General features: G+C 43.7%; 1 protein-coding gene across 1 annotated transcript in view; it reads left to right on the plus strand.

Moving 5' to 3' along the window:
* sec16a (SEC16 homolog A, endoplasmic reticulum export factor) overlaps positions 1–23,513 on the plus strand; it is a gene marked incomplete at its 5' end in the record, with an annotated part of 59,468 nt that overhangs the window by 22,808 nt on the left and 13,147 nt on the right. Inside the window, 9 exons of the mRNA XM_045699333.1 lie at positions 5,160–5,241; positions 7,895–8,012; positions 20,727–20,838; positions 21,370–21,475; positions 21,865–22,005; positions 22,369–22,482; positions 22,575–22,776; positions 22,937–23,337; positions 23,424–23,471. Coding sequence (XP_045555289.1) covers positions 5,160–5,241; positions 7,895–8,012; positions 20,727–20,838; positions 21,370–21,475; positions 21,865–22,005; positions 22,369–22,482; positions 22,575–22,776; positions 22,937–23,337; positions 23,424–23,471 — 1,324 coding nt within the window. The remainder of the gene's footprint in view (positions 1–5,159; positions 5,242–7,894; positions 8,013–20,726; positions 20,839–21,369; positions 21,476–21,864; positions 22,006–22,368; positions 22,483–22,574; positions 22,777–22,936; positions 23,338–23,423; positions 23,472–23,513) is intronic.

The raw sequence follows: 23,513 nt of genomic DNA on the forward strand, positions 1-23,513 counted from the left end.
AGCATAATCTCGTTCTTTCATCAATTTCCAAATTTCTCCATTTAGCCAAGGAAGAGTGCTCTTTTGGCCAGGTTTGGAATTGATTTTCTTTAGGAAACCATTTATTGTAGCCTGGATTGTGGATAGAAAAACCTCACTATCAGCTTCCACGTCTGTATAGGACAAGAGATCATTCCAGTTAATTCCATTAATTGCGTTTTCAAATTAGTTTAATTCACTCTTAGGTATTCTTAGTTGATCCGGCTTTCTAACAGTAGAAAGCTTAAACCTGCTCTTAGACAACTTTCTGGCTATAAGTGTCAAATTATGATCAGATAGCCCAGTAACCATATTGAATGATTTAGTCACTCTCTCTGGTTTATTACTGAACACCAAATCAATCTGTGTTTTAGAGCAACAAGTCACCCTGGTTGGCCCTTTAACGAGCTGTGTAAGGTCAAAGGTATTAGTGATCCGTTTGAGGGTTTTCCTACAAGACTTGTCTTCATAATTAATATTACTTCGGCGATGTCATTTACGAAATAGCCTCCAACACTCTACTCAGCAAATTGGATGAAGTCTATCACAGTGCCATCTGTTTTGTCACCAAAGCCCCATATACTACCCACCACTGCAACCTGTATGCTCTCGTTGGCTGGCCCTCGCTTCATATTCATCGCCAAACCCACTGGCTCCAGGTCATCTATAAGTCGTTGCTCAGTAAAGCCCTGCCTTATCTCAGCTCACCATAGCAGCACCCAACCGTAGCACGCGCTCCAGCAGGTATATTTCACTGGTCACCCCCAAAGCCAATTCCTATTTTGGCCGCCTTTCCTTCCAGTTCTCTGCTGCCAATGACTGGAACGAATTGCAAAAATCACTGAAGCTGGAGACTCAGATCTCCTAACTAACTTTGAGCATCAGCTATCAGAACAGCTTACAGATCATTGCACCTGTACATAGCCCATCTGTAAACAGCCCATCCAACTACCACATCCCCATTATTATTTATTTTATTTATATTTTAACTTTTTTTTTGCTCCTTTGCAACCCAGTATCTCTACTTGCACATTCATCTTCTGCACATCTATCACTCCAGTGTTTATGTGCAAAATTGTAGTTATTTTGCCACTACGGCCTATTTATTGCTTTACCTCCCTAATCTTACTTCATTTGCACACACTGTTTATAGACTTTTCTATTGTGTTATTGACTGTACGTTTGTTTATTCCATGTGTAACTCTGTGTTGTATGTGTCACACTGCTTTGCTTTATCTTGGCCAGGTCACAGTTGTAAATGAGAACTTGTTCTTAACTGGCTTACCTGGTTAAATAAAGGTGAAATAACCAAATAGCTATTTTTTTGATTTTTTTACTATTTGGCTAAAGCTGCCGCTTTCAAGGAGCGGTGACACTAATCTGGACTCTTAAAGAAATCCTGCTACGCCCTTTGACGAACCATCAAACAGGCATAGCATCACTACATGACTGAGATCTAATCCTACTACACCGGCTCTGACACTCGTCGGATGTGGCACGGCTTGCAAACTATCACGGATTACAAAGGGAATCCCAGCCACGAGCTGCTCAGTGACGCGACTAGAAAAATACCTTCTATGCCTGCTTCGAGGCAAGTAACACTGAACCATGTGTGAGATCACCAGCTATTCCGGACGACTGTGTGATCACTCACTCCATAGACAATGTGAATAAGACCTTTAAACAGGTTAACAATCACAAGGCTGCAGGGCCAGACGGATTACCAGGATGCTTACTCGGAGCATGTGCTGACCAGCTGGCAAATGTCTTCACTGCCATTTTCAACCTCTTCCTTACCCAGTCTGTAATACCTACATGTTTCAAGCAGTACTATAGGCCCTGTGCCCAAGAACGCAAAGGTAACCTGTCTAAATGACTATCGCCCCGTAGCACTCACATCTGTAGCTATGAGATGCTTTGAAAGGCTGGTCATGGCTCAACACGCCCCCATTTTCCTTGTCTGGGGTAAGCATAGCGTCCAGTGCTGGCGACTCGTTGAAGTATTTAACCCCCTTATGGTATTAGGTTCAAATTTTTTAGAGTAAATAACTCACGGACACTAGAGAAGCTTTACCAAGTTCAATTTTTCCCCAAAGGGTCGACACAGCTGTATTCAGACAAAGACATGTTTCCACCACTACAAATATATATATACTCCACTTTGGGCACACCTCCTTCTCTCCAATCCTTACATCTTATGGTTCGACTGGAAGAGGGTAATAGGATAATAAACCATACTTTCTCCCTTCAGGGGATCTGACCTGACCTCAACCCCTCCTTCGCCTAGTCCACAGATGTCCACCCTCTTCCCCTATAGCAATCCTGTTACTTTCTCCCGTCCACCCAACACATTCCAAAGCCATCGGTCTTTCTACAGAGAACCATTAACCTCTGACATAAAAACCAGTCTCTTCCACTTTTTTTATATACTATGCTTATGCGTATAACAATGTTCAAAGGTTACCCCGAATCCAACAATGGCAAGCCTAAATAAGTTCAGGAATAAACATTTGCTTAACAAGTCACATAATAAGATGCATTGACTCACTCTGTGTGCAATAATAGTGTTTAGCATTATTTTTGAATGACTACCTCATCTCTGTACCGATTCAACCACCATGGGCAAAGGGGGTGATATTAATTAACACACATTTTTACCAAATGTGCAAACATATCCTGAAGGTAGATGGATGATTTTAAATATATTATTGGACCATACCTATAACCTTAACCTATACGGTCAAAATAATTATGATCCATGCTTCTTTGAAAATATACACTACCGTTCAAAGGTTTGGGGTTAATTAGAAATGTCCTTGTTTTTGAAAGAAAAGCAACAACAACAAAAAAGTCCATTAAAATAACATCAAATTGATCATAAATACAGTGTAGACATTGTAAATGACTATTGTAGCTGAAAAACGGCCGATTTTTTTATGGAATATCTACATAGGCGTACAGAGGCCCATTACCAGCAACCATCACTCCTGTGTTCCAATGGCACGTTGTGTTAGCTAATCCAAGTTTATCATTTTAATAGGCTAATTGGTCATTAGAAAACCCTTTTGCAATTGTTAGCACAGATGTAAACTGTTGTGCTGATTAAAGATAAAACTGGCCTCCTTTAGATTATTTGAGTATCTGGAGCATCAGCATTTGTGGGTTCGATTACAGGCTCAAAATGGCCAGAATCAAATAACTTTCTTCTGAAACTCATCAGTATATTCTTGTTCTGAGAAATGAAGGCTATTCCATGCAAGAAATTTCCAAGAAACTGAAGGTCTCATACAACGCTGTGTACTACTCCCTTCACAGAACAGTGCAAACTGGCTCTAATAGAAAGATGAGTGGGAGGCCCCGTTGAACAACTGAGTACGAGGACAAGGACATCAGTGTCTAGTTTGAGAAACAGACGCCTCACAAGTCCTCAACTGGCAGCTTCATTAAATAGTACCTGCAAAACACCAGTCTCAATGTCAACGTTGAAGAGGCGACTCCAGGATGCTGGCCTTCTAGGCAGAGTTGCAAAGAAAAAGCCATATCTCAGACTGGCCAATAAAAAGAGAAGATTAAGATGGGCAAAAGAACAGACACTGGACAGAGAATGTATTTTTTTTTGCAACTCTGCCTAGAAGACCAGCATCCCGGAGTCGCCTCTTCACTGTTGAGACTGGTGTTTTGCGGGTACTATTTAAAACAAACATTGACAGTAGCTTGACCTTACTGGGAAGCTCAGTGACTTTCAACGAGGCAACGTCATAGGATGCCACCTTTCCAACAAGTCAGTTCGTCAAATATCTGCCCTGCTATAGCTGCCTCGGTCAACTGTAAGTGCCGTTATTGTGGAGTGGAAACGTCTAGGAGCAACAACGCCTCAGCTGTCAAGTGGTAGGTCACACAAGCTCACAGAACAGGACCGCTGAGTGCTTAAGCACAAAGTGTGTAAAAAACATCTGTCCTCAGTTGCAACATTCACAACCGAGTTCCAAACTACCTCTGGAAGCAACGTCAGCACATTAACTGTTCGTCGGGAACTTCACGAAATGGGTTTCCATAGCCGAGCAGCCGCACAAAAGCCTAAGATCGCCATGCGCAATGCCAAGCTTCGGCTGGAATGGTGTAAAGCTCCCCGCCATTGAACTCGGCAGCAGTGGAAACGCGTTCTCGGGAGTGATGAATCACGCTTCAGCATCTGGCAGTCCAGCGGATGAATATGGGTTTGGCGGATGCCAGGAGAACGCTACCTGCCCAATGCATAGTGCCAACTGTAAAGTTTGATGGAGGAGTAATAATGGTCTGGGGCTGTTTTTTTTCATGGTTCGGGCTAGGCCCCATAGTTCCAGTGGAGGTTAATCTTAACGCTACGGTATACAATGACATTCTAGATGATTCTGTGCTTCCAACTTTGTGGCATCAGTTTGGGGAGGGCCCTTTGCTGTTTCAGCATGACAATATCCCCGTGCACAAAGCGAGGTCCATACAGAAATGGTTTGTTGGGATTGGTGTGGAAGAACTTGACTGGCCTGCACAGAGCCCTGACCTCCACCCCATCAAACACCTTTAGGATGAATTGCAACACCGACTGCGAGCCAGTGCCCAACCTCACTAATGCTCTTGTGGCTGAATAGGAGCAGGTCCTCACAACAATGTTCCAATATCTAGTGGAAAGTCCTCCCCAGAAGGGTGGAGGCTGTTATAGCAGCAAAGGGGGGACCAACTCCATATTAATGCCCATGATTTTGGAATGAGATGTTGGACGAGCAGGTGTCCACAAGCTTTTGGTCATTTAGTTTATTTCTGTATTTCGTTTTCAATAAATGTGCTAATTTCTAAACATTTTTCTCTTTGTCATTATGGGATATTGTGTGTAGATAGGGGAGAAGAAAATATATTCAATCCATTTTGAATTCAGGTTGTAACACAGCAAAATGTGGAATAAGTCAAGGGGTAGGAATACTCTCTGAAGGCATTGTATGTACAAAAAAGTTGCTTAACGTAGAAAAAACACACAAAATAGCAGAATTAGTCAGGAGGCCGGAAGACGTTAGCTATCCACTGCAGCGCCTCAAAACATTTTTAAAAAGAGGTGAATGTATTGACCGAAGATGAAACTTGTGATCCTTTTTTCTTGGGGTGGTCAGGTTTGCGAACAGTCTGCCCATCAACGACCCTCTGCAGACAGTGTACCAACTGATGTCTGGGAGGATGCCCGCCTCAGCCACTGTGAGTATGACCCTGTGGTACCTTTTCTAATTTAATAACAGAACCACACTGCTCTCTTGTTCAGAAATTACATTTTGAGATTAAAAGCGAGTATTTAAAAAAATAAAAATAAATTAAGTTTATTAAATTCGTTATTAATTTAAACAGGAATTTACATTTAAAGGCCCAATCTCAAAAATGAGATTGTCTTGTGTTTAATATATACTGCTCAAAAAAATAAAGGGAACACTTAAACAACACAATGTAACTCCAAGTCAATCACACTTCTGTGAAATCAAACTGTCCACTTAGGAAGCAACACTGATTGACAATAAATTTCACATGCTGTTGTGCAAATGGAATAGACAACAGGTAGAAATTATAGGCAATTAGCAAGACACCCCCAATAAAGGAGTGGTTCTGCAGGTGGGGACCACAGACCACTTCTCAGTTCCTATGCTTCCTGGCTGATGTTCTGGTCACTTTTGAATGCTGGCGGTGCTTTCACTCTAGTGGTAGCATGAGAGGGAGTCTACAACCCACACAAGTGGCTCAGGTAGTGCAGCTCATCCAGGATGGCACATCAATGCGAGCTGTGGCAAGAAGGTTTGCTGTGTCTGTCAGCGTAGTGTCCAGAGCATGGAGACAGGCCAGTACGTCAGGAGACGTGGAGGAGGGCGTAGGAGGGCAACAACCCAGCAGCAGGACCGCTACCTCCACCTTTGTGCAAGGAGGAGCAGGAGGAGCACTGCCAGAGCCCTGCAAAATGACCTCCAGCAAGCCACAAATGTGCATGTGTCTGTTCAAACGGTCAATAACAGACTCCATGAGGGTGGTATGAGGGCCCGACGTCCACAGGTGGGGGTTGTGCTTACAGCCCAACACCGTACAGGACGTTTGGCATTTGCCAGAGAACACCAAGATTGGCAAATTTTCCACTGGCGCCCTGTGCTCTTCACAGATGAATGCAGGTTCACACTGAGCACATGTGACAGTCTGGAGACACCGTGGAGAACTTTCTGCTGCCTGCAACATCCTCCAGCATGACCGGTTTGGCGGTGAGTCAGTCATGGTGTGGGGTGGCATTTCTTTGGCGGGCCGCACAGCCCTCCATGTGCTCGCCAGAGGTAGCCTGACTGCCATTAGGTACCGAGATGAGATCCTCAGACCCCTTGTTAGACCATATGCTGGTGCGGTTGGCCCTGGGTTCCTCCTAATGCAAGACAATGCTGGACCTCATGTGGCTGGAGTGTGTCAGCAGTTCCTGCAAGAGGAAGGCATTGATGCTGTGGACTGGCCCACCCGTTCCCCAGACCTGAATCCAATTGAGCACATCTGGGACATCATGTCTCGCTCCATCCACCAACGCCACGTTGCACCACAGACTGTCCAGGAGTTGGCGGATGCTTTAGTCCAGGTCTGGGAGGAGATCCCTCAGGAGACCATTCGCCACCTCATCAGGAGCATGCCCAGGCGTTGTAGGGAGGTCATACAGGCACGTGGAGGCCACACACACTACTGAGCCTCATTTTGACTTGTTTTAAGGACATTACATCAAAGTTGGATCAGCCTGTAGTGTGGTTTTCCACTTTAATTTTGAGTGTGATTCCAAATCCAGACCTCCATGGGTTGATAAATTGGATTTCCATTGATTATTTTTGTGTGATTTTGTTGTCAGCACATTCAACTCTGTAAAGAAAAAAGTATTTAATAAGATTATTTCATTCATTCAGATCTAGGATGTGTTATTTTAGTGTTCCCTTTATTTTTTTGAGCAGTGTATATTTCCACACTATAAGGTTGGAATAATACTGTGAAATTGGGGAAATTATGACAATCAAATCAAATCAAATTTATTTTTATATAGCCCTTCGTACATCAGCTGATATTCTCAAAGTGCTGTACAGAAACCCAGCCTAAAACCCCAAACAGCAAGCAAAGCATGTGAAAGAAGCACGGTGGCTAGGAAAAACTCCCTAGGAAAAACTCCCTAGAAAGGCCAAAAACCTAGGAAGAAACCTAGAGAGGAACCAGGCTATGAGGGGTGGCCAGTCCTCTTCTGGCTGTGCAGGGTGGATATTATAACAGAACATGGTCAAAATGTTAAAATGTTAAAATGTTCATAAATGACCAGCATGGTCAAATAATAATATGCCCTTTTTAGTGTAATAGCTTTTTGAAAAGGTTGCCTGAAAGTTCATTCTGTTTTGGTGGGATGGAGTTTTGGCTTGCCTGGTGACATCACCAGGTGGTAAATTAGTTAATAGACCAATAAGAGAGAATTCCAAACCTCTGTTAGATTTAAGTTTTCCCTTCCCCACTCACAGTCCTAGCAAAATTCTTGCATAAGAAATTGCTCTTTGCTAACCTATTTTTGTTTCTTTTTGACCATTTCAATTGAAAACAATCATAGTAAGTTACTTAATTGTTAACCAGGTATTATATGATATTAGATTAAAACAGCTGCATTGGCCCTTTAACATTACATGTTTAAAATTAAATTGTTCTTGTGGCTTAATGAATGAACATTTTAAAGTAATAAAAAAGTGATCTTTCAGCAATGCGAAATTAAAGTTGGCTGTTCAATACTGAACTGCACTTATTGAAGAACGGATCAAAAAAGTTCATTTGGGTTCAGCACTATACTGTAAAAGTTACATAAGTGTCTCTGCAGTGCTGTGGGGATGAGAAGTGGGGCGACTGGCGCCCCCATCTGGCCATGGTGCTGTCCAACCTGACCCACACTTTGGACCTGGACACACGTACCATCACCACCATGGGAGACACTCTGGGTGAGACATCAAAGGACACATTTATGGGCCAGAAGTTTTCCTTGACCACGTAACCTGACCATAGTTTTCTTGGTTAGGTCAGATGTGGTCAGGAGAAACTCTGGTCCTTAATCACATTACATGCATAGGATGTATGGAGGATGTATGTTGCTGAACTCTTGTGCGCTGACAATTGAAAATGCCATCTAAATGTTCCCTATCATGAATATAAGATTAAGATTTATCATCATAATATATAATAGTTTGTCATCAACCATAACCGTCATCATCATGAGAATTATGATGGTTATTAGGACTGGGAATTGCTAGGGACCTTAGGATATGATCACGATACTTAGGTGCCGGTACAATATGTATAGCGATCCTCATGGTACTATATCTATTGCGATTCAGTGGTGGTCAGAGCTGTTTTTAAGCTTAGGCAGGGCGATTATTTATTAATTTTATAAGCATGGACTTATTTCTATTACAGCATCATTTGGATGACTGTCATTCTTATTCCATTCACCCAGCCTAATGTAACATTGATAGATTTAGGTTACTACATGATACTCTAATTTGCCCTATACTCATCATGAGGTTGCTACAACCTAGCCTATGAATAGGGCAGTGTGCAGTGCGATTGCATCATCTGTGGATCTATTGGGGCGGTAAGCAAATTGAAGTGGATCTAGGGTGTCAGGTAAGGTAGAGGCGATATGATCCTTGACTAGCCTCTTAAAGCACTTCATGATGACAGAAGTGAGTGCTACGGGGCGATAGTCATTTAGTTCAGTTACCTTTGCTTTCTTGGGTACAGGAGCAATGGTGGCCATCTTGAAGCATGTGGGGACAGCAGACTGGGATAGGGAGAGATTGAATACGTCCGTAAACACTCCAGCCAGCTGGTCCAGGCATGCTCTGAGGACGCGGCTAGGGATGCCGTCTGGGCCTGCTGCCTTGTGAGGGTTAACACGCTTAAATGGCTTACTCAGGTCAACCATGGAGAAGGAGAGCCCACAGTTCTTGGTAGCAGGCCGCGTCAGTGGTGCACTGTGTTATCCTCAAAGCGGGCGAAGGTGATTAGCTTGTCCGGAATCAAGACGTTCGTGTCCACGACGTGACTGTTTTCCTTTTGTAGTCCGTGATTATCTGTAGACCCTGTCACATACATCTTGTTTCTGAGCTGGTGAATTGCGACTCCACTTTGTCTCTATACTGACGTTTTGCCTGTTTGATTGCCTTACGTAGGGAATAACTACACTGTTTGTATTCAGCCATATTCCCAGTCACCTTGCCATGTTTAAATGCGATGGTTCGCACTTTCAGTTTTGCACAATTGCTGCCATCTATCCACGGTTTCTGGTTAGGGTAGGTTTTAATAGGCACAGTGGGTACAACATCTCCTATACACTTCCTGATGAACTCAGTCACCGTATATATGTATTCGTCAATGTTATTCTCGGAGGCTACCCGGAATTGTCCTTAGCACGGGTATTTCCTGTTTTGAATTTCTGCCTCTAGGAAGGGAGGAGCAAAATGGAGTTGTGATCAGATTTGTCGAAGAGAGGGCGGGGGAGGGCCTTGTAGGCATCCCATAAGTTGTACAAATTTCCTCGACTAACCTGTACCCCCACACATTGACTCTGTACCGGTACCCCCTGTATATAGCCTCATTATTGTTATTTTATTGTTACTTTTTATTTTATTTATTAATTATTTTCTTAACTTTATTTATTGAACTGCATTGTTGGTTAAGGGCTTGTAATTAAGCATTTCACAGTAAGGTCTACACCTGTTGTATTCTGTGCATGTGACAAATAATATTTGTATTCTGTGCATGTGACAAATAATAGTGTTTCTGCAACTGTTTGGACTAATCAAGGTGACAGACAGTGACACATTCAATATCGCCTTGCACACTTTTGCCTGCATCTAGGTGACCTAGGGTGTAATCATTAGTCCAAACAGTTGCAGAAACACTGTTTTCCAACTAAAACGATAGTTTCTATTGGACAAATTCAGGTAGATCTCTCCCCGTTTCATTCCGTTTGCTTCCGTTTAAGAAACGTTTTGCAACAGAATTGGCTAAATGAATACACCGCTGATCATCCACACACACAGTTCACTTTCATTGCAGCCACAGCATTACCACTTTGCTTGTGTATAATTCCTTCTTGCATCTATAGGCTCTCCTCTCAACTTTTCCCTTCGCTTGTGGACTTCAGTGCACAATAGAGGTCGACCGATTATGATTTTAACGCCGATACCGATTAATCGGCCGTTTTTTTTTTTATATATATATATATATTTATTTATTTATTTATTTATTTATTTATATATATATATATATATTTTTTTTTTTATTATTATTATTATATATATATATATATATTTGTAATAATGACAATTACAACAATACTGAATGAACACTTATTTTAACTTTATACATCAATAAAATCAATTTAGCCTCAAATAAATAACGAAACATGTTCAATTTGGTTTAAATAATGCAAAAACAAAGTGTTGGAGAAGAAAGTAAAAGGGCATTATGTGCCATGTTAGAAAGCTAACGTTTAAGTTCCTTGCTCAGAACATATGAAAGCTGGTGGTTCCTTTTAACATGAGTCTTCAATATTCCCAGGTAAGAAGTTTTAGGTTGTAGTTATTATAGGAATTATAGGACTATTTCTCTCTATACGGTTTGTATTTCATATACCTTTGACTATTGGATGTTCTTATAGGCACTTTAGTATTGCCAGTGTAACAGTATAGCTTCCGTCCCTCTCCTCGCTCCTACCTGGGCTCGAACCAGGAACACATCGACAACAGCCACCCTCGAAGCAGCGTTACCCATGTAGAGCAAGGGAAACAACTACTCCAAGTCTGAGCGAGTGACGTTTGAAACGCTAACTTGCTAGCCATTTCATATCGGTTACACCAGCCTAATCTTGGGAGTTGACAGGCTTGAAGTCATAAACAGCGCAATGCATTGCGAAGAGCCTGCTGGTGCCTACCATCGCTCAGTCAGACTGCTCTATCAAATCATAGACTTAATTATAACATAATAACACACAAACATGAGCCTTAGGTCATTAATATGGTCAAATCCCGAAACGATCACGTTTATTCTTTCAGTGAAATATGGAACCGTTCCGTATTTTATCTAACGGGTGGCATCCATAAGTCTAAATATTCCTGTTACATTGCACAACCTTCAATGTATGTCATAATTACGTAAAATTCTGGCAAATTAGTTCGCAACGAGCCTGGCGGCCCAAACTGTTGCATATACCCTGACTCTGCGTGCAATGAACGGAAAAGAAGTGACACAATTTCACCTGGTTAATATTGCCTGCTAACCTGGATTTCTTTTAGCTAAATATGCAGGTTTAAAAATATATACTTCTGTGTATTGATTTTAAGAAAGGCATTGATGTTTATGGTTAGGTACAAGTTGGAGCAACGACCGTCCTTTTTTGCGAATGCGCACCGCATCGATTATATGCAACGCAGGACAGGCTAGATAAACTAGTAATATCATCAACCATGTGTAGTTAACTAGTGATTATGATTGATTGATTGTTTTTTATAAGATAAGTTTAATGCTAGCTAGCAACTTACCTTGGCTTCTTACTGCATTCGCGTAACAGGCAGGCTCCTGCCTGCATTCGCGTAACAGGCAGGAGTGCAATGTAAAGCAGGTGGTTAGAGCGTTGGACTAGTTAACCGTAAGGTTGCAAGATTGAATCCCCAAGCTGACAAGGTAAAAATCTGTCGTTCTGCCCCTGAACAAGGCAGTTAACCCACCGTTCGTTCCTAGGCCGTCATTGAAAATAAGAGTGTGTTCTTCACTGACTTGCCTAGTTAAAAAAAAAAAAAAAATCGGCAAATCCGTGGCCAAAAATACCGATTACTGATTGTTATGAAAACTTGAAATCGGCCCTAATTAATCGGCCATTCCGATTAATCTGTCGACCTCTAGTGCACAACAAAACAGCTGTTTGTGATCAGGCACAAAAACCTCTTCAAACCATAGACGCTAACCACTACACAGCCTAAACTATACTTTCACCATTTCAACGTTATAGTCAACAAACTGAAACTAACACGTTTGTACACGGATTGGCTTGTGGGTTTACTATCACGCAGTACACTGTACAGCTAGCAGTTACACCGGCTGAAAGAGGTGGGACCAAGTCACTCAGTGTTATTTGAGTCACAAGCAAGACTCAAGTCACAAGGTCTGAGTCTCAAATCGAGTCCCAAGTAGAACAGGTCAAGACTGGAGTCAAGTCCAGGTCACCCATTCTAAGAGCCAGTCAAGTTGAGTCACACGTTTTCAAGTTGAGTCTTAAAAACAAATCTATTCATGCCTGTTCAACTACAAATCTTTGTCTATTTATTGAGACTACCAGACAGCCCTTTTCATTATTTTGTCTACAACACGTTTTGATTAACCTATGTAATTGTAAAATGGGGACCTTGTAGCAGTCGTAATTGCCTGAAATCAGCAGAAGGTAAGGCAGGTTGACGTGTAGTATTTGTGATCCAATGGTGAAAGCACCAAGTCATACAAAATATACAAGTAGATTTACTGAAAGACACGGGCAATATCCCAAAAGAAATAGCCTCTGTATCAGGCTTAACCTGTCCTATCTGAACGGACACCGGTAGAGGTATAGAATGTACAGACTCCCCTTGAGAAACCAAATCGAATCTGTCTAACAGGAGCTCAAACAGGTAGGCCTACAATAACATAAGCACTTGGCCCCCAGGACCATACAATTACCCAATTTGGCAATTGCAACCAATAAACTGGTTCTAAAATGTAAAAGGCAGTTTCGACATCCATTGTTACATTGGTCTTAATCAGACTTGATGATTATTGATATTTCAACACCATGCATACATGGAACAATACTTTTCTCTTATAGTGTGGAGTGTAGGCCACGTAGCCTATTTCTATGCGCACTGGGTAGCGCGTCCTCCTATTACGCACAAAAAAATGTATAGAAACATACAGTGCATTCGGAAATTTTTCAGCCCCCTTCACTTTTTCCATATTTTGTTACGTTACAGCCTTACTCTAAAATGTATTAAATAAATGTTTTCCCTCATCAATCTACACACAATACCCTATAATTACAAAGCGAAACAGGTTTTTAGACATTTTTGCAAATGTATTAACAAATAAAAACTGATACCTTATTTTGGGGCGGCAGGCCAGTAAACGAATAGTTGCTGGATCGAATCGCTGAGCTGAAAAGTAAAAATATGTTGTTCTACCCCTGAACAAGGCAGTTAACCCACTGTTCCCCCAGTAGGCCGTCATTGTAAATAAAAATTTGTTCTTAACTGACTTGCCTAGTTAAATAAAAATGTACGGTTGAAGTCGGAAGTTTACATACACCTTAGCCAAATACATTTAAACTCAGTTTTTCACAATTCCTGACATGTAATCTTAGTAAAAATTCCCTGTCTTAGGTCAGTTATGATCACACTTTATTTTAAGAATGTGAAATGTCAGAATAATAGTAGAGAGAAGGATTTATTTCAGCTTTTATTTCTTTCATCACATTCCCAGTGGGTCAGAAGTTTACATTCATTCAATTAGTATTTGGTAGCAATGCCTTTTAACCTGTCTGGGCGAGGTGGGATGCTTGTCAACCTAGTCAACAGCCAGTGGAATCGCGTGGCGCACAATACAAATACCTCAAAGTAAGCGAAGTACAGCAGCTCTGTTTGTGAGTGGTCAGCCTGGGAACAGTGAGACTGAGAAGCGCGTTCATGAGAATTCTCCATTTTCTTATTTCAGTGTTTGAACGGATACAACGTCTCCCGGTTGGAATACTGTCGCTATTTTACGAGAAAAATCGCATAAAAAATGATTTTATACAGCGTTTGACATGCTTCGAAGTACGGTAATGGAATATTTTGACATTTTTTTGTCACGATACGCGCCGGTGCGTCAACCTTCGGATAGTGTCTTGAACGCAAGAACAAAACGCAGCTATTTGGATATAACTATGGATTATTTGGAACCAAAACAACATTGGTTGTTGAAGTAGAAGTCCTGGGAGTGCATTCTGACGAAGAACAGCAAAGGTAATCCGATTTTTCTTATAGTAAATCTGAGTTTGGTGAGTGCCAAACTTGGTGGGTGTCAAAATAGCTAGCCATGATGGTCAGGCTATCTACTCAGAATATTGCAAAATGTGCTTTCACCGAAAAGCTATTTTAAAATCGGACACCGGGATTGCATAAAGGAGTTCTGTATCTATAATTCTTAAAATAATTATGTTTTTTGTAAACGTTTATTGTGAGTCATTTAGTAAATTCACCGGAAGTTTTCGGTGGGTATGCTAGTTCTGAACAAAACATGCTAATGTAAAAAGCTGGTTTTTGATATATGAACTTGATTGAACAAAACATGCATGTATTGTATAACATAATGTCCTAGGAGTGTCATCTGATGATCATCAAAGGTTAGTGCTGCATTTAGCTGTGGTTTTGGATTTTGTGACATATATGCTAGCTTGAAAAATGGGTGTGTGATTATTTCTGGCTGGGTACTCTCCTGACATAATCTAATGTTTTGCTTTCGTTGTAAAGCCTTTTTGAAATCGGACAATGTGGTTAGATAAAGGAGAGTCTTGTCTTTAAAATTGTGTAAAATAGTCATATGTTTGAAAAATTGAAGTTTTAGCATTTTTGAGGTATTTGTAATTCGCGCCACTCTATACCATTGGATATTGGGGAGGCGTTCCGCTAGCGGAACGTCTGTACCTAACAGGTTAAATCGGGTACGTTTTTTATCCGGCCGTGCAAATACTGCCCCCTAGCCCCAACAGGTTTGTTTAACTTGGGGCAAACGTTTTGGGTAGCCTTCCACAAGCTTCCCACAATAAGTTGGGTGAATTTTGGCCTATTCCTCCTGACATGAGAAGATTCTCTGGTCTGATGAAACCAAGGTTGAACTCATTTGCCTGAATGCAAAGCGTTACGTCTGGAGGAAACCTGACACCATCCCTATGGTGAAGCATGGTGGCGGCAGCATCATGCTGTGGGGATGTTTTTCAGCAGCAGGGACTGGGAGACTATTCAAGATGGAGGGAAAGCTGAACAGAGCATTACATTTTACATTACATTTAAGTCATTTAGCAGACGCTCCTATCCAGAGCGACTTACAAATTGGTGCATTCACCTTATGATATCCAGTGGAACAACCACTTTACAATAGTGCATCTAAATCTTTTAGGGGGGGGGTTAGAAGGATTACTTTATCCTATCCCACGTATTCCTTAGAGGTGGGGTTTCAGGTGTCTCCGGAAGGTGGTGATTGACTCCGCTGTCCTGGCGTCGTGAGGGAGCTTCTTCCACCATAGGGGTGCCAGAGCAGCGAACAGTTTTGACTGGGCTGAGCGGGAACTGTGCTTCCTCAGAGGTAGGGGGGCCAGCAGGCCAGAGGTGGATGAGCGCAGTGCCCTCGTTTGGGTGTAGGGACTGATCAGAGCCTGAAGGTACGGAGGTGCCGTTCCCCTCACAGCTCCATAGGCAAGCACCATGGTCTTGTAGCAGATGCGAGCTTCAACTGGAAGCCAGTGGAGTGTGTGGAGGAGCGGGGTGACGTGAGAGAACTTGGAAAGGTTGAACACCAGACGGGCTGCGGCGTTCTGAATGAGTTGTAGGGGTTTAATGGCACAGGCAGGGAGCCCAGCCAACAGCGAGTTGCAGTAATCCAGACGGGAGATGACAAGTGCCTGGATTAGGACCTGCGCCGCTTCCTGTGTGAGGCAGGGTCGTGCTCTGCGAATGTTGTAGAGCATGAACCTACAGGATCGGGTCACCGCCTTGATGTTAGCGGAGAACGACAGGGTGTTGTCCAGGGTCACGCCAAGGTTCTTAGCACTCTGGGAGGAGGACACAATGGAGTTGTCAACCGTGATGGCGAGATCATGGAACGGGCAGTCCTTCCCCGGGAGGAAAAGCAGCTCCGTCTTGCCGGGGTTCAGCTTGAGGTGGTGATCCGTCATCCACACTGATATGTCTGCCAGACATGCAGAGATGCGATTCGCCACCTGGTTATCAGAAGGGGGAAAGGAGAAGATTAATTGAATGTCGTCTGCATAGCAATGATAGGAGAGACCATGTGAGGATATGACAGAGCCAAGTGACTTGGTGTATAGCGAGAATAGGAGAGGGCCTAGAACAGAGCCCTGGGGGACACCAGTGGTGAGAGCACGTGGTGCGGAGACAGATTCTCGCCATGCCACCTGGTAGGCGCGACCTGTCAGGTAGGACGCAATCCAAGCGTGGGCCGCGCCGGAGATGCCCAACTTGGAGAGGGTGGAGAGGAGGATCTGATGGTTCACAGTATCAAAGGCAGCAGATGGGTCTAGAAGGATGAGAGCAGAGGAGAGAGAGTTAGCTTTAGCAGTGCGGAGAGCCTCCGTGACACAGAGAAGAGCAGTCTCAGTTGAATGACCAGTCTTGAAACCTGACTGATTTGGATCAAGAAGGTCATTCTGAGAGAGATCGCAAGAGAGCTGGCCAAGGACGGCACGTTCAAGAGTTTTGGAGAGAAAAGAAAGAAGGGATACTGGTCTGTAGTTGTTGACATCGGAGGGATCGAGTGTAGGTTTTTTCAGAAGGGGTGCAACTCTCGCTCTCTTGAAGACGGAAGGGACGTAGCCAGCGGTCAAGGATGAGTTGATGAGCGAGGTGAGGTAAGGGAGAAGGTCTCCGGAAATGGTCTGGAGAAGAGAGGAGGGGATAGGGTCAAGCGGACAGGTTGTTGGGCGGCCGGCCGTCACAAGACGCGAGATTTCATCTGGAGAGAGGGGGGAGAAAGAGGTCAAAGCACAGGGTAAGGGCAGTGTGAGCAGGACCAGCGGTGTCGTTTGACTTAACAAACGAGGATCGGATGTCGTCGACCTTCTTTTCAAAATGGTTGACGAAGTCATCCGCAGAGAGGGAGGAGGGAAGGGGAGGAGGATTCAGGAGGGAGGAGAAGGTGGCAAAGAGCTTCCTAGGGTTAGAGGCAGATGCTTAGAATTTAGAGTGGTAGAAAGTGGCTTTAGCAGCAGAAACAGAGGAGGAAAATGTAGAGAGGAGGGAGTGAAAGGATGCCAGGTCCACAGGGAGGCGAGTTTTCCTCCATTTCCGCTCGGCTGCCCGGAGCCCTGTTCTGTGAGCTCGCAATGACGTCGTCGAGCCACGGAGCAGGAGGGGAGGACCGAGCCGGCCTGGAGGATAGGGGACATAGAGAGTCAAATGATGCAAAAAGGAAGGAGAGGAGGGTTGAGGAGGCAGAATCAGGAGATAGGTTTGAGCAGAGGGAAGAGATGATAGGATGGAAGCGGAGAGAGTAGCGGGAGAGAGAGAGAGCGAAGGTTGCGACGGCGCAATACCATCCGAGTAGGGGCAGAGTGAGAAGTGTTGGAGGAGAGCGAGAGAGAAAAGGATACAAGGTAGTGGTCGGAGACTTGGAGGGGAGTTGCAATGAGATTAGTGGAAGAACAGCATCTAGTAAAGATGAGGTCAAGCGTATTGCCTGCCTTGTGAGTAGGGGGTGACGGTGAGAGGGTGAGGTCAAAAGAGGAGAGGAGTGTAAAGAAGGAGGCAGAGAGAAATGAGTCAAAGGTAGACGTAGGGAGGTTAAAGTCACCCAGAACTGTGAGGGGTGAGCCATCCACAGGAAAGGAACTTATCAAGGCGTCAAGCTCATTGATGAACTCTCCAAGGGAACCTGGAGGGCGATAAATGATAAGGATGTTAAGCTTGAAAGGGCTGGTAACTGTGACAGCATGGAATTCAAAGGAGGCGATAGACAGATGGGTCAGGGGAGAAAGAGAGAATGTCCACTTGGGAGAGATGAGGATTCCAGTGCCATCACCCCGCTGGCCAGATGCTCTCGGGGTATGCGAGAACACGTGGGCAGACGAGGAGAGAGCAGTAGGAGTAGCAGTGTTATCTGTGGTAATCCATGTTTCCGTCAGCGCCAAGAAGTCGAGCAAAGTACAGAGATCCTTAATGAAAACCTGCTCCAGAGAGTTCAGGACGCTCAGACTGGGGCGAAGGTTCACCTTCCAACAGGACAACGCAGGAGTGGTTTCTATGTCCTTGAGTGGCCCAGCCAGAGCCTGGACTTGAAACCGATCGAACATCTCTGGAGAGACCTGAAAATAGCTGTGCAGTGACTCTCCCCATCCAACCTGACAGAGCTTGAAAGGATCGGCAGAGAAGAATGGGAGAAACTCCCCAAATACAGGTATGCCAAGCTTGTAGCGTCATACCCAAGAAGACTCAAGGCTGTAATCGCTGCAAAAACATGCTTCAACAAAGTACTGAGTAAAAGATCTGAATACATATTTAAATATTTTTAAATTTGAAAAAAAATTGAAAAAAATGTTTTTGCTCTGTCATTATGCGGTATTGTGTGTAGATTGAAGGGAAAAAATTATTTAATAAATGTTATAATAATACTGGAAAATGTGGGGGAAAAAGCGTCTGAATACTTTCCGAATGCACTGTAGGAGACAGACACAAGGAACTCTGACATAACACAGAAAATATGAACAAAGGAAACCATACATTGAATCAAATGAACAGAACTTCTACCTCATGAGTCTTGCTAACATTCATGTGCACTATAAACATTGCGTCCACTCATAGCAGGCTAATAAATGGTTGGCTAAATTAAAATATATCGTATGCCTATTAAACATGAAACAAATGTCTGTGTTGCAATAAACTGTATGGGGATGGAATGATGAAATGCTCCAGAAGACATCATTTCTGTGTACCTATGGAAGGGGGTGAGAACCATGATCATCCTAGGTTTTGTATTGATGTCAATGTACCCAGAGAACTGAAAATAGCTGTTCTCCGGCTACACCATGGTGCTACCATAGAGGGTGCTGTTGAGGCTATTGTAGACCTTCATTGCAAAAAAGTGTGTTTTAATCAGATATTTGGTGATGTGAATATACACTAATATATACAAAAGTATGTGGACAAATTTAGTGGATTCGGCTATTTTATAAAATCGAGTACACCGCCATGCAATCTCCATAGACAAACATTGGCAGTAGAATGGCCTTACTGAAGTGACTTTCAACGTGGTACCATCATAGGATGCCACCTTTCCAACAAGTCAGTTTGTCAAATTTCTGCCCTGCTAGAGCTGTTCCGGTCAACTGTAAGTGCTGTTATTGTGAGGTAGAAATGTCTAGGAGCAACAACAGCTCAGCCGCGAAGTGGTAGGCCAGACAAGCTCAAAGACCGGGACCGCCGAGTGCTGAAGCGCGTAACACGTAAAAATCGCCTGTCCTCGGTTGCAACATTCACAACCGAGTTCCAAACTGTCTCTGGAAGCAACGTCAGCACAGGAACTGTTCGTCGGGAGCTTCAAGCAATGGGTTTCCATGGCCGAGCAGCCGCACACAAGCATAAGATCACCATGTGCAATGCCAAGCGTCGGCTGGAGTGATGTAAAGCTTGCCGTCATTGGGGACTTGAGCAGTGGAAATGCGTTCTCTGGAGTGATGAATCGCACTTCATCTGGCAGTCTGACAGACGAATCTGGTTTTGGTGGATGCTAGGAGAACACTACCTGCCCAATGCGTAGTGCCAACTGTAAAGGAGGAGGAATAATGTTCTGTGGCTGTTTTTTATGGTTCGGGCTAGGCCCCTTAGTTCCAGTGAAGGGAAATCCTAACATTACAGCATACTTTGATATTCTAGACGATTCTGAACTTCGTGGCAACAGTTTGGGAAAGGCCCCTTCCTGTTTCATCATGATAACGCCCCTGTGCACAAAGCGATGTCTAACCCCATCGAACGCCTTTGGTATGATTTGGAACGCTGACTGTGAGCCAGGCCTAATCGGCCAACATCAGTGCCCGACCTCACTAATGATCTTGTAGCTGAATGGAAGCAAGTCCCCGCAGAAATGTTCCAACATCTAGTGCAAAGCCTTCCCAGAAGAGTGGAGGCTGTTATATCAGCAATGTTCCAACATCTAGTGGAAAGCCTTCACAGAAGAGTGGTGGCTGTTACAGCAGCAAATGAGCGACCGACTCCATGATTTTGGAATGAGATGTTCGACGAGCAGCTGTCCACATACTTTTGGTAGTGTAGTGAATGTAATATCACTTTTAATGTTTCACTTTTTATTTCTCTTAAATTCACTGAGTAGAATGGTCATCTTCTGAGGAGCCTCCATTGTTGCCATTTGATTTTGTGATTTGATGTTCCAAACATATTGCTCACTATATGTCTGCTGCAGAGGCAAGAGCCATAATAAACAAGTTTTGATCAGTCATGAAAATAAAAAGTGCTGAAAACATGTTGGCGTACTATAATTTTTTGTTGTTGTTGTAAAGATGGAGACCAAGCTATATGATGAAAAATACCAGCATATTGACGCAGGTACATCCGACTAGCGCTAGCTAATGCTACCTTTTTACAAATCAATACTTGAAGTCCAAAGTATCTATATGATATTGGTCAAAGTAATATTGCGATATGTAACTGTTGTTTTTTTCCCCACCCATCACTAATGGTTATGATGTTGATGACAAACTATATATTATGATAATAAATGCAATATAACTACCTGCTGCAATCCTGACCGAAAACAGTCAGAACAGAGTTCTGCGATATTCATAAATTGAGTTGAATTTGAGGTACAATCAGGCTCTTTTCACCATCGAGTGACGTGTGTTACAGCTTCCAAGGGGCTAACCGATGCGGCCCACTTCTGTTACCTGATGGCCCAGGTTGGTTTGGGGGTGTTCACCAAAAAGAGCACCAAAATGGTTCTAATCGGCTCAAACCACAGGTTAGACATCTGCTGCTCTGTCCCTTTCTCACTTGTTGGCTGTTGTGGAAATGTCTTGCCTACTACTTAAACTGCTTACTGTGTAGTAATCAGAATACATACTACATATTGCGTTGATTCCCGCCATTCGTTAATTTGGGAACAGCATGTCCCCTCAGCTGATTATCAGCTGTTGTCAAACACATTTGACGCTCAAAAGACTATTCTCTTCCTCAATGGTGTACAGTGAATTCTACTAGATGAATAGCTGAAATGAGTATGACATCCTGGCATTTAACACATACTCAATTTTTGAAATTTCACAATGTAAAACCATTTTTTTTCACATACACAAAATGCCTATTATTTAGAATGCAAGTATGGCTATTTGGACACGGACAGTCAGTTTTCTCACTCTCTCTCACACACTTACCTCTGCTCTGCTTTCGCTGCCACACTGTGGAACAAACTCAAAGGCATATAATCTTACATAGAAATATGAACTTTCATGCATATGGCATACAAAGGCTTTGATGACCTCTTTCTCGTTAGTCTATCGTTCTTCCAGTTTGCGTCTAACGAAGCGATCCAGAGGACGGAGGCCTATGAGTATGCCCAGTCTCTGGGCTCCCAGCCTTGCTCCCTGCCCAACTTCCAGGTGAGTACACACACATATCAAACATCTGAACTTGAGCACACACCATAGACATAGCTCCTGAACCTTTCCCCCTATGATCTTACAGAAATGGACTGAATGGTCATCTAGAGATGCTGTATAGCATGGCAGTAACTGCATAGAAATGTCTTCTAGTCATTCTATTTCTATGAGTAGTGCTGATCCCTGTTCTCCGAATTTAAGTAAAACCCTGATGTGAAGGGCTGAAACACATTGGTTTTATCATTAAAGAAGCATTTTGATCAACTTCCACTGCCCTCCAAGAGATGTTGAATTCTCTTCACTCCTAATGTAAGTGAATGTGCCCAGCCTCTGTGCGATGAAATCAGCTATCATGACCTTTGCCCTTTCTTCCTCCTGTCTCTCTCTAGGTGTTCAAGCTGATCTATGCGTGTCGCCTGGCCGAGGCCGGCCTGTGTGCTCAGGCCTTCCATTACTGTGAGGTTATCTCCAGGAGCGTGCTCATGCAGCCGTCCTACCACTCTCCTGTGTTCACCAGTCAGCTGATACAGGTAGACACACACACCCACATACGATCACTCTCACAACACACACACACAAGCGCACTGTCAACACACACGTACTTACTCATACTTTCACACAAATACAAGCGCGCGCACACACACACATACCCTCATTTACATTTACGTCATTTAGCAGACGCTCTTATCCAGAGCGACTTACAGTAGTGAATGCATACATTTCATTTCATGCATTTATTTTTTTATTTTTGTACTGGCCCCCCACAGGGAAGCATTCATACATGCAGAGTCTCTCTCACTCTCTCACTCACTCTCACACACACACCTATCTCTTAGGTGTTGATTGTTACTATGTGTGAGAATTTTGAATGTCTGGTCTGCTGTTAATTGTAGATGTCTGAGAAGATGCGATTCTTCGATCCACAACTGAAGGAGAAGGCGGATCAGGAGCTCTTCAACGAGCCAGAGTGGCTGATTAATCTGAGACAGCTGGATGGACAGATGAGGGTGTGTGTGTTTATTAATGTACATGAGAAGCCTATTCATGTTGTTGTAGGTGTGTCTGTAACTGACTGGGCTGTTCTTTTTTTCCCCCATAGACTGGAGTGATTGCATACAATGCAGACAGGGCTACTCCTCAACAGTATGACTGCAGCACCCCCAATTCTGAGTTAGACCAGACCAGCCCGCCTGAGCCATATGCCCAGCCTCTGGACATGGTTGGCCACACCTCTGACAACCCTCTGATGACATCACTCATGCCCGGACCGCCTCAGCAAGGGGTGCAGCTGATGCCTCCAGGTGAGCAACAAGCCCACCTTGTAACACGATAGGTGTGTGTTTGTTCATGTACGTTTTAGATCTTGTTGACTCCTTAATCAATGCAATGACCACTGTCCCAAAGCAGTTCACAAATCTAAGCAGCCACCACTAAACACAGAAACTTTCTCCACCCATCTAGCTCCCCCAACTATCCTCCAGGACGGAATGGTCTCCCAGCCGCCACACCCCAACGAGGGGGTCCAGTTCTACCCAGTACCCCCCAGTCTCCCTGGACCACCTGGCCAGATCCCCTTATCAGGGTTCCCTCCCCAAGGCTCTGGCTTTGTGCAACCTTACCAACCCCAGCAGCCCCAACCGGATAAAAAGGACATGTTTCCTGGAGCCCAGCACCAGCAGATGGCGCCACCACAGCATCAGCAACAGATGATGCCCCCGCAAATACAGCAGCCACAAAAGATGCCCTCTGACGATTATCAGCCGACGGGTCCACTGGAACTACAGCCTCCTCCCATGTCCACCTCTCCACAGAGGAACACCTTCACGCCTCAGATGGACTTCTATGACCAAATGGCTCACATGGTGTGTGTGTGTTACGTGCATTCAGCCTTGTTAGAATAGTTTGAGGAGATAAGCTGATGTCACTAACTCTTGTCTTGTTTGCACAGGGCCCAGGAAGAAGATCCAGGACTACTTCACAGTCCTCAATGCACATGGTAGGGTGTGTGCATGCTTGTGTGTCAGGTCTCTGTTACCTT

This window comes from Salmo salar, chromosome ssa01, assembly GCF_905237065.1.
Source record: "Salmo salar chromosome ssa01, Ssal_v3.1, whole genome shotgun sequence".
NCBI lineage: Eukaryota > Metazoa > Chordata > Actinopteri > Salmoniformes > Salmonidae > Salmo > Salmo salar.